The sequence below is a fragment of the Oncorhynchus mykiss genome, chromosome 1 (assembly GCF_013265735.2).
Source record: "Oncorhynchus mykiss isolate Arlee chromosome 1, USDA_OmykA_1.1, whole genome shotgun sequence".
In the NCBI taxonomy this organism is placed as follows: Eukaryota; Metazoa; Chordata; class Actinopteri; order Salmoniformes; family Salmonidae; genus Oncorhynchus; species Oncorhynchus mykiss.
The window spans coordinates 62,975,126-62,993,889 of record NC_048565.1 but is presented as its reverse complement, the minus strand read 5'-3'; the positions used below and the strand labels follow the sequence as shown (position 1 = coordinate 62,993,889).

At 42.3% G+C, this 18,764-nt stretch overlaps 1 protein-coding gene across 4 annotated transcripts in view; it reads right to left on the bottom strand.

The window, feature by feature from the left end:
- Nucleotides 1-9,947, bottom strand: part of ide (insulin-degrading enzyme) — a 46,679-nt gene extending 36,732 nt beyond the window's left edge. For 2 of the 4 annotated variants that reach the window (XM_036982397.1, XM_036982416.1), the window contains exons 1-5: nt 9,795-9,947; nt 8,727-8,909; nt 7,568-7,775; nt 5,472-5,641; nt 4,275-4,397 (exon numbers count right to left, since the gene is read on the bottom strand). In XM_036982397.1, the coding sequence (XP_036838292.1) occupies nt 4,275-4,397; nt 5,472-5,641; nt 7,568-7,775; nt 8,727-8,886 (661 nt within the window). In that variant the 5' untranslated portion in view covers nt 8,887-8,909; nt 9,795-9,947. Of the gene's footprint in view, nt 1-4,274; nt 4,398-5,471; nt 5,642-7,567; nt 7,776-8,726; nt 8,910-9,388; nt 9,705-9,794 lie in introns of those variants that run through there. The other 2 variants (XM_036982406.1, XM_036982424.1) reach the window with 2 other exon arrangements.
- Between the last annotated feature and the right edge of the window lie 8,817 nt (nt 9,948-18,764).

Genomic DNA, 18,764 nt, shown 5'->3' with positions numbered 1-18,764 from the left:
CCCAGACACTATCAACCGTGTAGCTGTGAAAGCCATTAATGAAGTCATGCCATTGTAAACCCAGCTGCCAAGTGCAAGCCCATTTAATTTCACTATAGAGGACATGGTGTCACTAAATGGACCATTTCAACTGGTAATGGACACACCAGTGACACAGCCTACTGTATCCCCAGTGACTCGTTGGATCATGGCTCGTCTGTGGCTCACAGAATTGGAAAGGTGAACAAGGGTTATTCGGGATTTTTTTACTGGGGCTGGTGGGGACACAGTATTAAAGGGGAAATAACTGCAACTGTGAAAGTAGACGTCTTATATCAATTATTCTCTTTGGTCCTGATCCCTGCTTAGACTGAAATGTACTGTATTACATTCGAAGGCAGGGTTTCCCAAACTCATTTTGTTTTTTGGCCTAGCACTACACAGCTGATTCAAATCACCAAGCTTTGATTATTTGAATCAGATGTGTAGTGCTTGGGGGAAAAAACAAAAAGTACACCCAGGGGAACCAAAGATTTTTGTTTGGAAGAAGTAGGCAGTGGTCTGATGCCGAACAATAAAGGAAATTCACATGAGCTCCACAACGCCTACTCCACCCATGCTCTACCAAGGTTTTCCAGCACACCGCTTTGACCTACTACAGTAGCTATGTTGGTATTGTACTTGAAACAATGTGTAGGCAGGTTGCTTAGGATTTAAACCTTCTCAAACAACATAATTCATATTCTTAGAGGTGTTTCCACAATAATGTGATTTGTACAGCATACAAGTTAAAGTATTGGATTCCTCACGCAAATGCCACACTAGTCCCATTCTACTACCTTTTTCAAGCTGTTTTTAAATTATATAAAAGCAAGCTTTGCTTTTATACTTATAAGACCATCATGATTGATTGAGGCGTTTTGTCTTGTTGTAATGTGGTGCCTGCCTGTACTTAAATATTTTTAGCAATACATGTCATTGAGAAAAAACTATTTCATAACATATTTTTTGGGTCAGTAGGTGCCCAACATAATAACAGGTGGTGGTGTGTTGGACAGTCACACATATATAGGAGGTATATAGAGCCTGTCTCCCTCCATTCCTCATTTCTGTAATCGTTAGCTTACCTGTATAATATTGACATAAGCTCAGAAACACGTTTTGCAAGCATGATCCTGTTTTATAATTGCTGTGCTGATCAATGGGCAGTTCATTACCTCACTCAAATGAATATGTAGCTTAAGTTGTGTGTATTTCTAATTATTTTTGCAATAAAGGTGACGCTACAATACACATTTACAATTGGCCTATATCTAAAAACACATACACTGTTCAAAAAAATAAAGGGAACACTTCTCTGAAAAATGACCTCCAGCAGGCCACAAATGTGCATGTGTCTGCTCAAACGGTCAGAAACAGACTCCATGAGGGTGGTATTAGGGCCCGACGTCCACAGGTGGGGGTTGTGCTTTACAGCCCAACAGCGTGCAGGACGTTGTTCATTTGCCAGAGAATACCAAGATTGGCAAATTCGCCACTGGCCCTGTGCTCTTCACAGATGAAAGCAGGTTCACACTGAGCACGTGACAGACGTGACAGAGTCTGGAGACGCCGTGGAGAACGTTCTGCTGCCTGCAACATCCTCCAGCATGACCGGTTTGGCGGTGGGTCAGTCATGGTGTGGGATGGATCCCTCAGGAGACCATCCGCCACCTCATCAGGAGCATGCCCAGGCGTTGTAGGGAGGTCATACAGGCACGTGGAGGCCACACACACTACTGAGCCTCATTTTGACTTGTTTTAAGGACATTACATCAAAGTTGGATCAGCCTGTAGTGTGGTTTTCCACTTTAATTTTGAGTGTGACTCCAAATCCAGACCTCCATGGGTTGATAAATTTGATTTCCATTGATAATTTGTTTGATTTTGTTGTCAGCACATTCAACTATGTAAAGAAAAAAGTATTTAATCAGAATATTTCATTAATTCAGATCTAGGATGTGTTATTTTAGTGTTCCCTTTATTTTTTTGAGCAGTGTATACACATACATAAACATTATTTTAATAGCAGGACACTGTAAAGTCCATTATTCCTCTAAAGAATATAAATTAGGCTGTTTGAGAAGGTTTGAATGCTTTCCAGTTTCAGACCAATGCCTACCTCTCACCAGAAGATACAACATTTCCACATACAAAAAGTGTCCTACAAATTTAATTTTCACTTAAAAATATGTTTTTTTAAATGGATGTGTTTTGTCACAATTTATTGTCCAGGGCCTGGTTTCCCAAAATCATCTTAAGGCTAAGTTCATCGTTAGAACCTTCATAGGCGCTTCGTTAAATTCCAGAGCCGTTTCCCAAAAACAATTGTTACTAAAGTTGCACTTGAAAAAAAAAAAGGATTTACCGACTGCCTCAGACCACTCGTAGAACAGCTAACTCCGGTCCAGCATATAAGTGGTTCAGATTTGGTCTGGTCCGGAATGAGAAGTGAAACATTCTTCCTGAGTTGTTAATTTTCTTCAAATGTAAAGACACAACCTAGAGTCGAGCCAATGACTTAAGTAGATTAACATGTTATTTCTACATCCTTCTGAAAGAGACATTTTCATTTGACAAAAACAACTTCATATCGAAGGAGTGCTTTTGATTTGACGGCGGCACATGCACAGTTCGCTGCGAGAAGACCGTAAGATCCGATGAGGTATTTCTGCGCATGAGCTTAGCTAGCCAACGTCACCATGACATTGCCTACAAGCATGATCTGGGATTTCCATTGGAGAAGCAGTTTCTGCCCATCAATCACTCCAGTGTTTAATTGGTATATTGTAATTACTTCGCCACCATGGCCTATTTATTGCCTTACCTCCCTTATCTTACCTCATTTGCACACACTGTATATAGATTTGTTCTACTGTATTATTGACTGTTTGTTTATTCCATGTGTAACTCTGTGTTGTGTGTCGAACTGCTTTGCTTTATGTAACCGATGTGAAATGGCTAGCTAGTTAGCGGTGTGCGCGCTAATAGCATTTCAATCGGTGACATCACTCGCACAGACCTTGAAGTAGTTGTTCCCCTTGCTCTGCAAGGGCCGCGGCTTTTGTGGAGCGATGGGCAACGATGCTTCGAGGGTTGCCGTTGTCGATGTGTGCAGAGGGTCCCTGGTTTGAGCCCAGGTAGGGCGAGGAGAGGGACGGAAGCTATACTGTTACATTTATTCTTGGCCAGGTCGCAGTTGTAAATGAGAACAACTAGCCTACCTGGTTAATTAAAGGTGAAATAAAATAAATAATATTCGTACAATACTGCCTTTGCTATAGTCTCATTTTAATCTGACATCTAGAATTTGAGCTAGGTAGGCGCTATAGCCCCCACAATATTAAGTGATATAAGACCCATACTTTTAGTTGGAAGTTTTAGTTCAAACAGCTGAGCAAACAGATAACTGCAGGACTTGGCTGAGTGTTTTAGGGGCTCAGTCCCAGACAGTTACAGGAGAGGAGTGTTTAGAAAAGCACTTCCTAGCCTTTAGTGTGACCTAAGAGAGGATGTGAGAGCTTTTAGCTCTGTATAGCTGACAGGTTATTTCCTCCATATAAACCAGCTTAAGATCTCTGATCCAAGCAGCAACTCTCTGATTGGATACTTTTTCCACCACTGACAATTGTAATACTTGAGTAAAAGTAAAGATACCCTAATAGAAAAGGACTCAAGTAAAAGTGAAAGTCATCCAGTAAAATCCTACTTGAGTAAGTCTAAAAGTATTTGGTTTTAAATATACTTAAGTATCAAAAAGTAAATATAATTTCAAAAATAAACTTAAGTATCGAAAGTAAAAGTGTAAATCATTTCAAATTCCTTATATTAAGCAAACCAGACGGCACCATTTTCTATTTACGGATAGCTAGGTGTACGCCCCAACACGCAAACATAATTTACAAATGAAGCATGTGTTTAGTGAGTCCGCCAGATCAGAGGTAGTAGGGATGACTAGGGATATTCTCTTGATAAATGTGTGAATTGAACAATTTCCCTGTCCTGCTAAGCATTCAAAATGTAACGAGTACTTTTGGGTGTCAGGGGAAAAGTATGGAGTAAAAAGTACATAATTTTCTTTAGGAATGTAGTGAAGTAAAAGTTGTCAAAAATATAAATAGTAAAGTACAGATACCCCCCCAAAAAAACTTAAGTAGTACTTTCAAGTATTTTTACCAAAGTACTTTGTTACATATGTGGACGTTGGCGCGTACACGAACACACCGGCTAACACAATACACACAACACACCCTTACCTCTTCCGAGCACACACAGTCCCATGAGATTGGAGGAGTAGTAGGTGGAATGGAACTTCAGGAGCTCCTGGCGGATGTTGATCCCATCCTTGGATGGCCTGGTCTCCAGAGTCAACTTGTTACCTGAACAATCAACCAGATATAATTCTTAAACAGCTAGTCAATGCATCTATTAATGTTTTTGTAATATATGTACAATGCAGGGAGTGCTTGATCTAACTGGACAAAAGACTAGGGTCTTTATCGTCATATGATGTGTTGAAGAAAAAAAGAAAAAAGTGTCAGTGGCAAAAATGAGGACATCAAAGCATCAACTCAATTTGTAAAATGCCAGAATATCATCAAAGAGGACTTTATGAAACAGTCCACAGTGGGAGGGAGAATACATCCACTTATAAGGAAAACAAGCTTGTTCTAAGAAAACCAATGGGTGAACGAAATGAATCCCAACAGTGATGAAATTTCAATTTTGAGTAAGGCCCTCAGTGACAGACTGACCACTTTTCTGTCCTCTATGGGCTAGCACTTTACTAATTAGCCTACACAACCACAGCCCAAATCTAGCACTTCATCTGTGGCAGGCTAGCTGGTGGGCATTTCCCTATGCTAAAACAAATAACAGAGCCACACAACATCTAGAACATCTGGAGAGATTGAAACTGTGAAAGGGACCCTTCACCACTTCATGGTCAAAATATTAATAATCTCCAGCACCAGTGTATACATGTGAAAATGTATGTGTTGAAGTGTCCCTTTAGGCATTTCTAAGAAATTGATGTTTTTGTGAATGTCATGGCTGTGTTTGTCTCCGACATTCGCTTATTATTGAGTGTTTTGGCCCGAGCTGGTCCATTATAAGCTGAAAATAAAGCTTATATAACTCAACACTGCCACCAGCTGGCTCTTCTTGCCTGGGAGCAACTCTAAGTCTAATCATATGAGAACACAATCAGAGAGAGAAAGAGTCAGAGAGGAATTTAGTTGTTTTAAACAGGACTGCCGGGTCATGTTCATAATGGGAAAACTGTACCTAAATGTTTTGCAACGGAAGAGGAAGTCCTGGTAGTTCCTCCATTTTCAGTCCTGTTTCAGTTTGTTGTATTCCATTTTGTGCCTAACGAACATGACCGTGGGTTGATACTAGCTGGGTTGGGTTGACCCCTGTCTATAGTATGTAAGGTGGCGTGAGGTTTTTACCGGTCCCAAATTTGCTGAACGGGTGGTTGGGGTTGCCAGTGGCCTTCTCCAGCTGGAACAGCCTCCAGGCATCATTCATCAGGTTCTTCTCATGCTCGGAGTCCACAGCGTTCACCTCACGGTCCTTACAGCTCTCGTCAAACAACGGGCACAGGAAGAACTGAGCAAACCTAGATACATACAGGACAAGACATTAATTTAACAAGTTAACATGTATACTAAGCAAAAACAGCAGAATAGGCTATTTAGATTAGAACACTGGGGTCATTGGATTAATTTCTTTTGAAAATGAACTTGATTGTTCTGGTGAAGGCCTTCAGGTGATGACTGTGCAAAAGGTGTATTAGGTGTGTGCGTGCGCTATTTATGGTTCCAGACCAGAAGTGTATGACTACAGTAAAATGTGGAAAATCCCACTGTCTGAATTCAGATGTATACTTTTCGTCTGCAGACTCAATAGACAGCAGTGACATTTGGCAGACCTGTATGCAAAGCTATTTGAATGCCACTGAGCAAGATCAACTGCCATGCAGAGCAGAATGACTGCAATTAAGTGAATTGGCCAAAGTAAATGCCATCCACAGCTAGGCTTTGCACAGCCTGCAGCTACAGATCGTCAACATACGTAGCTGGATGAAGCAGAAATCTGAGATGTCACACAAGCAAGTTGTCCAATTATATATTCAAATGGCATTCTCTACCTGTAAAAACTATTATGGTAGCCCCATACACCCATTTTCAACAACCATCCTTCATTTGTAGCACTATTCTCTGAAGGTTCATGATATGGATTGAAAAATGGCTTCCAAAACCCAGATCACAGACTCCAGTGTTCCATTACGTTCATGAGCGTTTGAAAAGAGAAAGCCTAATAAATAATGAAATGAATTGCTGTCCAGATGGTTTTCATGCATTACCAGCAGCACTATGGCACTATTAGGATGAGAAACTGAGGCTTGAACAGGTGCTTCCTAGGCAATATTATTACAAAGTGGGTAAGCTTAACCCAAATCTACAGCTAGAGGATACACTAGTACTCTATCCAAAACACATAATTTAGGTAACACAGTTGTCTTTATGGACTGAGGAAAGGCGCGTGTTCTAAAAAGGGCCTCATCATTCAAGACGGGGACCTGAAGCTTCCCCATCCAATGGTTTGTATTCTAAAAGTAACCCTTCAACTTACCCACGCCTAGTTAAGATGAGAGCTAAAGAAACCAATTCCACCCTTGAGGTCTCAGGTACAGGTAGGGGTGAAATTGACACAAACTGGTAACTGGAGACTCGTGTCCTGGTGGCTCTCTGGGATTAACGCCTGAGCTGTGTTCAGTACGTTTATTTTACGTTCTGGAACGTTCAATTGAACAGAAACGGTGCTGCACTGAACAACCAATTGAAAAACTGGGAGGGGGTTGGGTTGTAGAACGCTGACAGCATTACCTCGGCCATTTAAATACGTTGTCACTCGTTGCTACAGCCACACCACACCCACCAAACACTTGCAAACATACCTCAAAGTCGGTTCAAGAACATACAAGAACGTTATTGGGGAAACGTGTTGTTCGGTACAAACCGTTGCGTAACATTGCACAAGTTCAGGCAAACTGAACGCACCTCAGGTAGACCCAGGGGATGGATCCCATATTAATATTTAGAGAACACCCACTTAGTCTACACACATCATGTGGCTCTATAGAACCTGAGTAGTTCATTATTCAACATCGAAAAACAACAGACGGCTCAGTTGAGTATGTAAAGAAAACTTATTTTATACCACTTCTCTGCCAACTAGAGGCCAGTCCAGTTTGGGAGGGATTTTACAGCAACATAAATTGGATAGTCATAAGGAAAAACATAATATTTCACACAGACAGCCTAATCGGGTTACAGTGGCACATCCAAGCTGTCAAAATGGGAGAGTCATGGGAGAATTTCTATGCCATAACCTGGGTCATATTCAAAAAGCACCTAACGGAAGAAAGGAAACAAAAGGGGAAGGGCTAGCTGAACTTGTCCAATAAGAAATGCTTGTTGTCCAATAAGTAAAGTCCATGTTGCAAAAAGTCCATGTCTACATTGTGCCCTAATGAACCCACCTGTCTAGTGCTCCCTCCAGGTGCTCATGGGATACGTCAAAGTAGTAGTTGGTGTGCTCGCCACTGGTGAAGGCATTGGAGCTGCCAGCATGCTCACTGAGAAACTGGCTGTACTCATTCTCCTTGGGGTACTTCTCTGTGCCCAAGAACAGCATGTGTTCGCAGAAGTGGGCAATGCCTGATATGTTCCCTGGGTCCGACAAAGAACCTGAGGTTGCAGACATGTGTCGAACAGATAATTAGTATGTTTATTTGCTTCCACACACTGCTGCGCATAAAATAAAACAACTTAAATTGATGTTAAGCTGCTGGCAGCCATAACACTGGAGAGATGCTGTTTTTAACCACAAAGACACTAAAGGATTCAAGCTTTCAGGCTGGCATAGTTCAAATCCTGTTAAAGAGATTCTGTGGTACTTTTGTATACTTTTTAACCAGTAGTTCTGAAAGTAGCACACACGAGCCAAAAGTGGTCCGTGAAAATTGTGTACTGTGTCACATATGTGCACATCATTGCACTCTCTCTGCTGTGACCACTTAGCCATTGGGCCCGGCCTGCAACCTCATTGGCTAACGCTGGGCAGGCCTCTTGCTAGCTGTCACTCAAATGCGAAGGGCTGAAGCTCGTTGGCGAGAACTTGAATTGGTAGGGAGCTGGCCCACGTTGCAGGAAATTTAGGGCACAGCTTCAAGAAAAGTCGCTTTCAAACTAGGGATTTCGTGGCTAATTGAGGTAAAACAGTAATTCTGCACGTATGAACTACACATTGACAAATCCAGCTCAAAGCAGGAGGTTTAAAAAAATAGTACCGGAGCATGTTTTTAAATTAAGGGAGAAAAACAGAGGTAGAAAGAGAGTGCTATAAAAGGATACTCTTCAATGTGGACCTGTGGGAAATAAACTAGGAGTGAAAAAGAGAAATGGAAGCATAAGATTTTACACAAATACCAGAGACAATGTTAACAGGGGTTGAAACAAATAAATAAAGACACAGAAAGAGAGAACATTTAAGGAGAGATTGGGTTTGCTATGGGAGCAGTAGAGAGGGGTGGAGACACCAGTAGAAAAATAATGAAAGAGGGAGACCAGGGGTCCTGGTGTTAAGAATATGGCTGGGAGACTGCCTGAAGGCTAGGCTAGAGGTGTGGAATACTGTACCTATGTTAACGTCCAGCCCTGCTGAGGACTTGTCTGTGGTGGGGTCACTGATGAGCACGGCCTTCAGGCCATTGGTGAACTCTAGACCCCTGTAGACCCGTTTGTCCTCTGGAGAGCGGAGGATCTCACTGACCACCCTCTTCATGGCAGGGTCTGTCATTCTGAGGGGCAGAGACGGCAAGCCTGTACAGCACAGCACAGCACATCTTGTTATTATTCTACCCACTATTTAGAATTTGACTAGACAAGCAATCTACAGGCAGGGGGATATTTAGATCCCAAATTGGCAGTGCCTCAATCAAGAATCAAGGTGGAGAATTGACTGCCCTTCATTGGCTGAGCAGGCGCCAGCATTCAGTCAACAGCGGACAGATAGTACTGTGCACACGAGCGCGTCGGAGATTTTTACAAATACATTGAAAATAAACAATGATTTCAACAGGCAGATATGCAGAATTGAATAGGTTGACCTGAAAATAAGTTTTAAATATCTGGGTGTATCAACCAGTCCACTATGAAAACAACAGCAAACACATGGATTAACGTTACTAACCACACTCCTCAATAAATTAACAATTTACCGTTAAACAGCTCTGTACACCAAGTAAACAACTCATATGAGTTATAATAGCTAGCTACTGGTTTACTACAAGCTAAGATACCTTGTTCAAAGCACGAGTGTAATTTTCCTTGGCTGGTTTGAGTTTGCACTGGAATAGCCGGGTGACGCCAGCAGAGATTAATCTCATTAACAGGCTAACATGATTCCTAGGCTAGCTAGCTAGAATTTGTGCGTATCTGGCACACCTAGGCGAGGTAGCTAGACTGGCTGGTTATAAATATATATTTCCTTGGTTAGCTAGCTATTAAAGATAATTTGCTACCTTGTGTTACGGAGCTAGCTATAAATGCTATCCTGCTAATGCTTAGTCAGCCCGCGCTAGCTAGGTAGCAAAGCTAGCTACTGCTGTCATTGTGTGGCTAAGTAACGTTACGTTTAGCTGGTTAATTATTTGCTAATTTCATGAGAGATTTTAAAGTGGATAGTATCTGACATTTAACACTCACTTAAAATGTTGATTAAAGTACAAACTATTCCCCGCAACCAGAAGCTGTCTCGTTAATAACTGGGCCGGTCGACTAAAACATTGCGGCATACATTCTTCAGATAACAAAATCATCGAGAACTTCTTCTTCGATAGGTTTTAACGGAGGTTGGCATCCAATAAATGTTTCATTACTGCCACCTACTAGACTGGAGTACTTTGCTTGAAAAATAACCCATAAATAAACAAATACACTACCATAATCTAACACAACACTCACAAAAAAATAAAAAAAATAACAGCACCCTACTCCACTATTTAAATCTATTTAGTCCTACCTCAGGTCAATAACCTGAAAGGAAGGGACATTGCCACTTAAGACAATGTAACCCTTCTGATGTCAAGTCTCCCACACACAAATACCTCTCTGCAGCTGCCACCACAACCTACATTTTCTGCTACTTACATTACTTCCCTGCAGTACAGTTTATAACCATTGCTATAAATGCTAAAACTCCAATCTTACTAAAACATATATATCTTGTTGGCCTATCCCTCTGTACTGGTACAGATCTGCTACTCACACCACTCCTCTCAGGATCCCTCCCCCTTGACCCATCTTCCTCTACTTTCTTCACTAACTCAACACATGAGAACTTCTGCACTACTCTAACCCTGGAAACCTCAACCTGCCTCTCTCGCACAGGACATTTCTGATCCCCAGCCACTTGGGCACCCCAACAATTAACACATACCACAACTTTCCCCAATGCTACACATTCCTTTGTCTCATGCCCTTCTGCACACTTCTCACATCTAGGAACCTCACTCATACACACTGCTGCAACATGCCTATAAACTTGACACCTGCAACAATGTAATGTATTCGGCACAAAGCTCATACAGGATAACTTATATATCCTAATATCACTTTGTCACGTTTCTACGCATGAGCTTTGCTAGCTAACATCGGTATGATATTGCCTACAGGTGTAATCAGGGATTTCTATTGGAGAAGCAGTTTTAGTGTCTTTCTACCAAAGATTTGTACAACTAAACCAAGATAGACCACAGCCTGTCGTTGCCAATGGGAACAAATGAGTCATAGTGTGCAGAACAAGCAAGGTGTTGGGCAGAGCCAAGCACGAGCTAGCGAGATCCTATTGGCGTGTTCTAGTATGCGTCTGCATATTTCCGTTAGAGAACACCTCCTCTGTGAAGTGCGTGTGTGCAATAACTCAATTCACCTTTGCACTCCTTCTAAGCAATGCAAATTTCAAAACGTTTGCAAAGGGTAAAGTCTACAAAACTTAATCCACTCGGTTCATAACAGATTTTAGTTTTGGGAAGAGAAAACGGTTTTGAGATCAAATGTTTCATTGATGAGAAAAGTTGCAGAATGTTGACCAAAATCCATCTAATTCCATCTTCTCCCACTGCCGGGCAGTGGGCTTCATCGCCAAGTGGATGCTTCACATTTATAAATCTGGTGAAATATCTGTTTCATTGTTCTATCTGTGTTCCTACTGTACTGTCTTTGCCGTCACGGCACCATGTTGTTTTGACAAATGCCATCGACGCCAGAGATTAACGTAATCGGTAATGAATTGTGTCATTTATTTAATATCAGTGGTATTTACTAAAATGCAACACTATTAATTTAAAGGTCAACACATACAACATGTGGACAAGTATGGTTTTCATGGATGTGTCATGTTTAGATCAGAAAGTCGATTAATCAGCCTGTTTGGATGAATCCACTTCTTTCCAAATGTGCCCATCTACCATCACTTCATCGCACATATATGACACTAAAACAAATAATAAATATTACATATACCGGTATACAGTGGTAGTTAGAGTAAAGACTCTCCATTCAGTGGAGCAGTTGTGCTTGTATACAAAGAGACTAGCTAAGTCATTCCCAATGCAGTTATTGATGAATTTTCAATATCCTTAGCACACTGAACTGTCACTTTAGAATTTGGAACATAATGGGGGCGTGCTCGGTCCTACTTTTCCTGTAGTCCACAATAATCTCCTAAATCTTGGTTACGTTAAGGGATAGGTTGTTATTCTGGCACCACCCGGCTAGGTCTCTGACTTCCTCCCTATAGGCTGTCTCATCGTTGTCGGTGATCAGGCCTACCACTGTTGTGTCGTCTGCAAACTTAATGATGGTGCCTGGCCATGCAGTCGTGGGTGAACAGAGAGTACAGGAGGGGACTGAGCACGCACCCCTGGAGGGCTCCAGATGTGTTGCTACCTACCCTCACCATCTGGGGGCGGCCCATCAGAAAGTCCAGGATCCAGTTGCAGATGGAGGTGTTTATATATAAGATGGCAAAATAAAGAGCAAAATTGGTTACTGGTTATATTATGATTTGTGCCCTGGTCCTATAAGAGCTCTTTGTCACTTCCCATGAGCCAGGTTGTGACAAAAACTCATACTCATTATGTTTAATAAATGTATTGTATAGTGTTTGTGTGGCAGGCTTACAATGATGGTAAAAAACAATATTTGAGAGTGCGCTTACCCTGGTGCTAGAGGGGGTACGCAGCTGGAGGTTGAATGTTTGAAAGGGTACGGGACTATAAAAAGTTTGGGAACCACTGTTTGTAAAGATCTGGGCCATTCAGGCCGGGTCTGATTGCCCTCTGGTTCATTGAACTTTTTAGGCCCGAAAAGTTCTGAGAAGAATACAATTTTACAGGGCAGAAGACCTATTTTGAGATGAGCACACCAAATTTAGCATTGAGGTTGATTTAGGTACCCTGAAAAGATTTAGATATAGAGCCCCACAGATTTAAAATATAATAAAATATGATTAATCATATTACGTAGACGCTGGGAGTCGAGAAGCAGGTGCAGGTGGTTTGTTTAATATAACAAATAACATGGAACGACACTGTCATGGAAATTCTTACACGATGACACTCAAAGACAATCTTAAATAAATCATTGTTCATTGTCAGCGCGCTCGAGAGGTTCCTGTAACGGTTCTCTAGTGGTGAAGGAGAGGCGGACCAAAATGCAGCGTGGTTTCTTTGATTCATGTTTAATAACAAAAGATAAACACGAACACTACAAAACAATAAACATGGAAAACCAAAAACAGCCCTATCTGGTGCAAAACACAGAGACAGGAACAATCACCCACCTACACACAGTGAAACCCACCTGCCTCTGATTGAGAACCATTCTAGGCCGAAACACAGAAATACCCAAATCATAGAAAAACAAACATAGACTGCCCACCAACTCACGCCCTGACCATACTAAATAATGACAAAACAAAGGAAATAAAGGTCAGAACGTGACAGTTCCAACCAACTCAATGCACCATAGTACACATGTCAATCAGGAGCTCTGCTTGAGCAGACCCAGTAGTTGCCTTATATATGGCTATACACAGGCAAGTTATATTTGCATGATTTAGCATAATTCATTAATCCTTACTGTTTTGTTTTATTCATGTCACCGACCAATACAGTTTCATAGCATGTGACAGATCAACACCTCGCAGGGCTTCTTCTCTTTGAGCTGAGACCTTGAAACTGAGATATCTTTTGTTCGTTTTCAAAACAAGGTCTGGGCGTACTGCCAAATTGCAGCTACTGATAGTGAGGATTTGTACGGCCAGCCACTTGCACGAACACAGAAATTGGTTTATAGAACAGCAAATGAATAGAACAAAGAAATTAGTCATAAAAAACCACAAATATAAAAATTCAATTTCAATACAACATAGGAGTAGCGTCTAGACATGACAAACAGAAACAATACTGCCTGGGGAAAGAACCTAAGGGAGTGCCAGATAAAGGGGAGGTAATGAGTGAGGTAATGGAGTCCAGGTGTGCTTAATGATGAAGCTCAGGTGCGTGTAATGATGAATGCCAGGTGCACGTAATGATGGTCCCCAGCATTACACACTCCTGCCACCATCATTACGCAGACCTACCTTCCAGCGTCACGCTTATCAGCGATTATTGGACTCAATCACCTGTCATTACCTCCCCTATATCTGTCTGTTCCCCCTACTCTGTTCCCCGCGTCAGCATTGATTGTGTTATGTCTTTGTATACCCGCTGACGCTGTTCCTGTCTTGTTCCATGTCTGTTCCAATTAAATGTTTGACTCCCGTACCTGCTTCTCTTCTCCAGCATCGGTCCTGACAAATAGTCAATGAACAGCATTCTCACATAGGTGTTCCTTTTGTCCAAGTGGGAAAGGGTAGTGTGGAATAATAGGGAATGCGTCATCTGTGGATCTATTGGGGCGGCATGCGAATTGGAGTGGGTCAACTGTGTCTGGGATGATGATGTTGATGTGAGCCATGACCAGCCTTTCAAAGCATTTCATGGCTACAGATGTGAGTGCTACGGGACACTACTCATTTACACAGGTTACCTTGGCTTTCTTGGGCACAGGGACTATGGTGGTCTGCTTGAAGCATGTAGGTATTACAGCTCATGACTGGGTTTCCCTTTGTAATCCTTGATAGTTTGAAAGCCCTGCCACATCCGACAAACGTCAGAGCAGATGTAGTAGGATTCAATCTTAGTCCTGTACTGACGTTTTGCCTGTTTTGTGTTTCGCCTGAGCGCAGAGCGGGATTTATTATAAGTGTCTGGGTTAGTGTACCGCTCTTTGAAAGCGGCAGCTAGATTTGGTCCCTGGGGGCATTGGTAGCCACCTTACTAAATGGCCGCAGACTGTACCACATTAGTAAATAGCTTATCAAAATACTTGAAATAGTCTATTTCAAGTAAGCAATTTTAAGTAAATACAAAAGCTATTTAAAGGATTTGGGGCTATGTGAATATGTACATAAAGATATATGAATGAGTGATGGTACAGAACGGCATAGGCAAGATGGAGTAGATGGTATCGAGTGCAGTATATACATATGAGATGAGTAATGTTGGGTATGTAAACAAAGTGGCATAGTTTAGTGGCTAGTGATACATGTATTACATAAAGATGCAGTATAAAAAAATATATAGAGTACAGTATATACAGTGGGGCAAAAAAGTATTTAGTCAGCCACCAATTGTGCAAGTTCTCCCACTTAAAGATGAGAGAGCCCTGTAATTTTCATCATAGGTACACTTCAACTATGACAGACAAAATGAGAAAAAAAATTCCAGAAAATCACATTGTAGGATTTTTAATGAATTTACTCGCTCCTAATAGATGGTGTAAAATGCATGACTGAATAACATAGCTAACAGAATTGAGGTTGTTAACAACCAGTAGTATCACTGGTTATACTTTTCCTAGTAGGCCATAAGAGAAATATCCTGTACAGAGGAGTAAATCCTACCAGTAATTGACCATTTTGATCTTTCACTCTTGATCTCTTTCTCGGATATCGCTTTGCAGTAACCATATATCTATATATTTTTTGATCCATTTCCATTTTTTAAAATCCATTTGTCTTGGTAGCTATCACACAGCAATCTAAATATACATTTTAGTTACAAAATAAGTTATTACCATTGGCATATGATATATATGACACTGGTTTCACAAGCATTTCCCAGATGCAGACATATTACATTTGGATTGACAAGCAGCTCAACCAGGTCACTATTCACTTTAGCACAATTTATAGTTTATACTGTATATTTTTATTGTGTATGTATTTCCAACATCACTATTTTTATGACTTTTTATGACTTATTTGTGAACATTTTTGATGAAGTGTACTGTACTTTTGAGGAGAGCTTGCGAGTAAGATTTTCACTGTACCATTTACATCCTGTGCACGTGCAAAAAAACTCTGATTAGAAGGTGCTTGTGTATGTTAGATTTGAGTCTCATAATTCTTTAATGTTTGAAATTGCTTTCTATCTATGATCCTGGCCAGATATCCGCCAAGCCAAAATAGTCAAAGGAAGAAGCATCAATCTAGTTCTGTCTCACAGGGGTCTCCAGGCTTTGAAGCACGTGGGAATGGAAGACACAGTATGTTGTCCTGGTTTGTCCGTCGTTGGCTACCACTGTGGGAAATCAAATGTTTTGCCTATGGCTATGGAACCCTGACCTGTTCACCGGATGTGCTACCTTGTCCTGGACCTGCTGTTTTCGTCTCTCAAAGTGATCCAAATCATAACGCTGCTGGTTTGCTTAATGACCAAACACCCTCTTTCATATAAAGGTTATTCTTGTTATACGATACAGGCGCATCACACACCCACTCTGGGGGGATAACGTTTTCTGTAACGTTACGTAGCTGTAGGGGTGGAGTAGAGCGCAGTTCCCTGTCTCTCTCCACTCAGAAATGACATCCAGGTTTGACTCAGGGGCTGTTTGCTTTCATCTTTAAATAAATCGCCACATAGTAACCATGCCCCCCCCCCCCCCCCCCCTCTCACCCACCAAATCTCTCCAAAGCAGACAGAGGACACACTGTACTGGCAGCTTTTACCCTCGTTAATAAGTCTCTCTCTCTCTCTCTGCTCTCTCTCTCTCTCTCTCTCTCTCTCTCTCTCTCTCTCTCTCTCTCCACTGTACCTGCTGTCTTGACCTCTGAATGCTCAGCTATGAAAAGCCAACTGACATTTACTCCTGAGGTGATGACCTGTTGCACCCTATACAACCACTGTGATTATTATTTGACCCTGCTGGTCATCTATGAACATTTGAACATCTTGAAGCATGTTCTGGCTTAATGACCAGTTACTCTAATAATCTCCATCCGGCCAGAAGAGGACTCAGCCTGGTACCTTCCTCCAGGTTTCTTCCTAGGGTCCTGCCTTTTCCTAGCCACTGTGGGCCCTCCGAGGGCCCTCACCTCCTCCCTGTAGGCCGTCTCGTCGTTGTTGGTAATCAAGCCTACCACTGTGGTGTTGTCCGAAAACTTGATGATTGAGTTGGAGACGTGCATGGCCACACAGTCGTGGGTGATCAGGGAGTACAGGAGAGGGCTCAGAACGCACCCTTGTGGGGCCCCAGTGTTGAGGATCAGCGGGGTGGAGATGTTGTTACCTACCCTCACCACCTGGGGGGCGGCCCGTCAGGAAGTCCAGTACCCAGTTGCACAGGGCGGGGTCGAGACGCAGGGTCTCAAGCTTGATGACGAGTTTGGAGGGTACTAGGTGTTAAATGCTGAGCTGTAGTCGATGAACAGCATTCTCACACAGGTATTCCTCTTGTCCAGATGGGTTAGGGCAGTGTGCAGTGTGGTTGCGATTGCGTCGTTGTGGACCTATTTGGGCAGTAAGCAAATTGGAGTGGGTCTAGGGTGTCAGGTAGGGTGGAGGTGATATGGTCCTTGACTAGTCTCTCAAAGCACTTCCTGATGACGGAAGTGAGTGCTACGGGGCGGTAGTCGTTTAGCTCAGTTACCTTAGCTTTCTTGGGAACAGGAACAATGGTGGCCCTCTTGAAGCATGTGGGAACAGCAGACTAGGATAAGGATTGATTGAATATGTCCGTAAACACACCAGCCAGCTGGTCTGCGCATGCTCTGAGGACACGGCTGGGGATGCCGTCTGGGCCTGCAGCCTTGCGAGGGTTAACACGTTTAAATGTTTTACTCACGTCGGCTGCAGTGAAGGAGAGTCCGCAGGTTTTGATAGCGGGCCGTGTCAGTGGCACTGTATTGTCCCCAAAACGAGCAAAGAAGTTATTTAGTCTGCCTGGGAGCAAGACATCCTGGTCCGCGGCGGAGCTGGTTTTCATTTTGTAATCCATGATTGACTGTAGACCCTGCCACATACCTCTTGTGTCTGAGCCATTGAATTGCGACTCTACTTTGTCTCTATACTGACGCTTAGCTTGTTTGATTGCCTTGCGGAGGGAATAGCTACACTGTTTGTATTCGTCATGTTTCCGGTCACCTTGCCCTGGTTAAAAGCAGTGGTTCGCGCTTTCAGTTTCACGCGAATGCTGCCATCAATCCACTGTTTCTAGTTTGGGAATGTTTTAATCGTTGCTGTGGGTATAACATCATCAATGCACTTTCTAATGAACTCGCTCACCGAATCAGCGTATTCGTCATTGTTGTTGTTGGAACATATCCCAATCCACGTGATCGAAGCAGTCTTGAAGCGTGGAATCAGATTGGTCGGACCAGCGTTGAATAGACCTGAGTGCGGGAGCTTCTTGTTTTAGTCTCTGTCTGTAGGCTGGAAGCAAAAAAATGGAGTCGTGGTCAGCTTTTCCGAAAGGAGGGCGGGGGAGGGCCTTATATGCGTCGCGGAAGTTAGAATAACAATGATCCAGGGTTTTACCAGCCCTGGTTGCGCAATCGATGTGCTGATAGAATTTTCAGATTAGCCTTGTTAAAATCCCCAGCTACAATGAATGCAGCCTCAGGATATGTGGTTTCCAGTTTACATAGAGTCAAATAAAGTTTGTTCAGGGCCATCGATGTGTCTTCTTGGGGGGGAATATAGGTAGCCTAGTGGTTAGAGCGTTGGACAGGTAACCGGAAGGTTGCAAGTTCAAATCCCCGAGCTGACAAGGTAGAAATCTGTCGTTCTGCCCCTGAACAGGCAGTTAACCCACTGTTCCTAGGCCGTCATTGAAAATAAGAATTTGTTCTTAACTGACTTGCCTAGTAAAATAAAGGTTAAGTAAATATACAGCTGTGATTATAATCGAAGAGAATTCCCTTGGTAGATAATGTGGTCGACATTTGATTGTGAGGAATTCTAAGTCAGGTGAACAGAAGGACTTGATTTCCTGTATGTTGTTATGATCACACCACGTCTCGTTAATCATAAGGCATACCCCCCCGCCCCTCTTCTATTTGTCACATACACATGGTCAACATATGTTAATGCGAGTGTAGCGAAATGTTTGTGCTTCTAGTTCAGACAGTGCAGTAATATCTAACAAGTAGTCTAGCAATTTCCCTTACCTAATAGACACAAATCTAAAGGGGTGAATGAGAATATGTACACATAAATATATGGATGAGCGATGGCCGAGCGGCAATAGATGGTATAAAATACAGTAAATACATATGATATGGGTAAT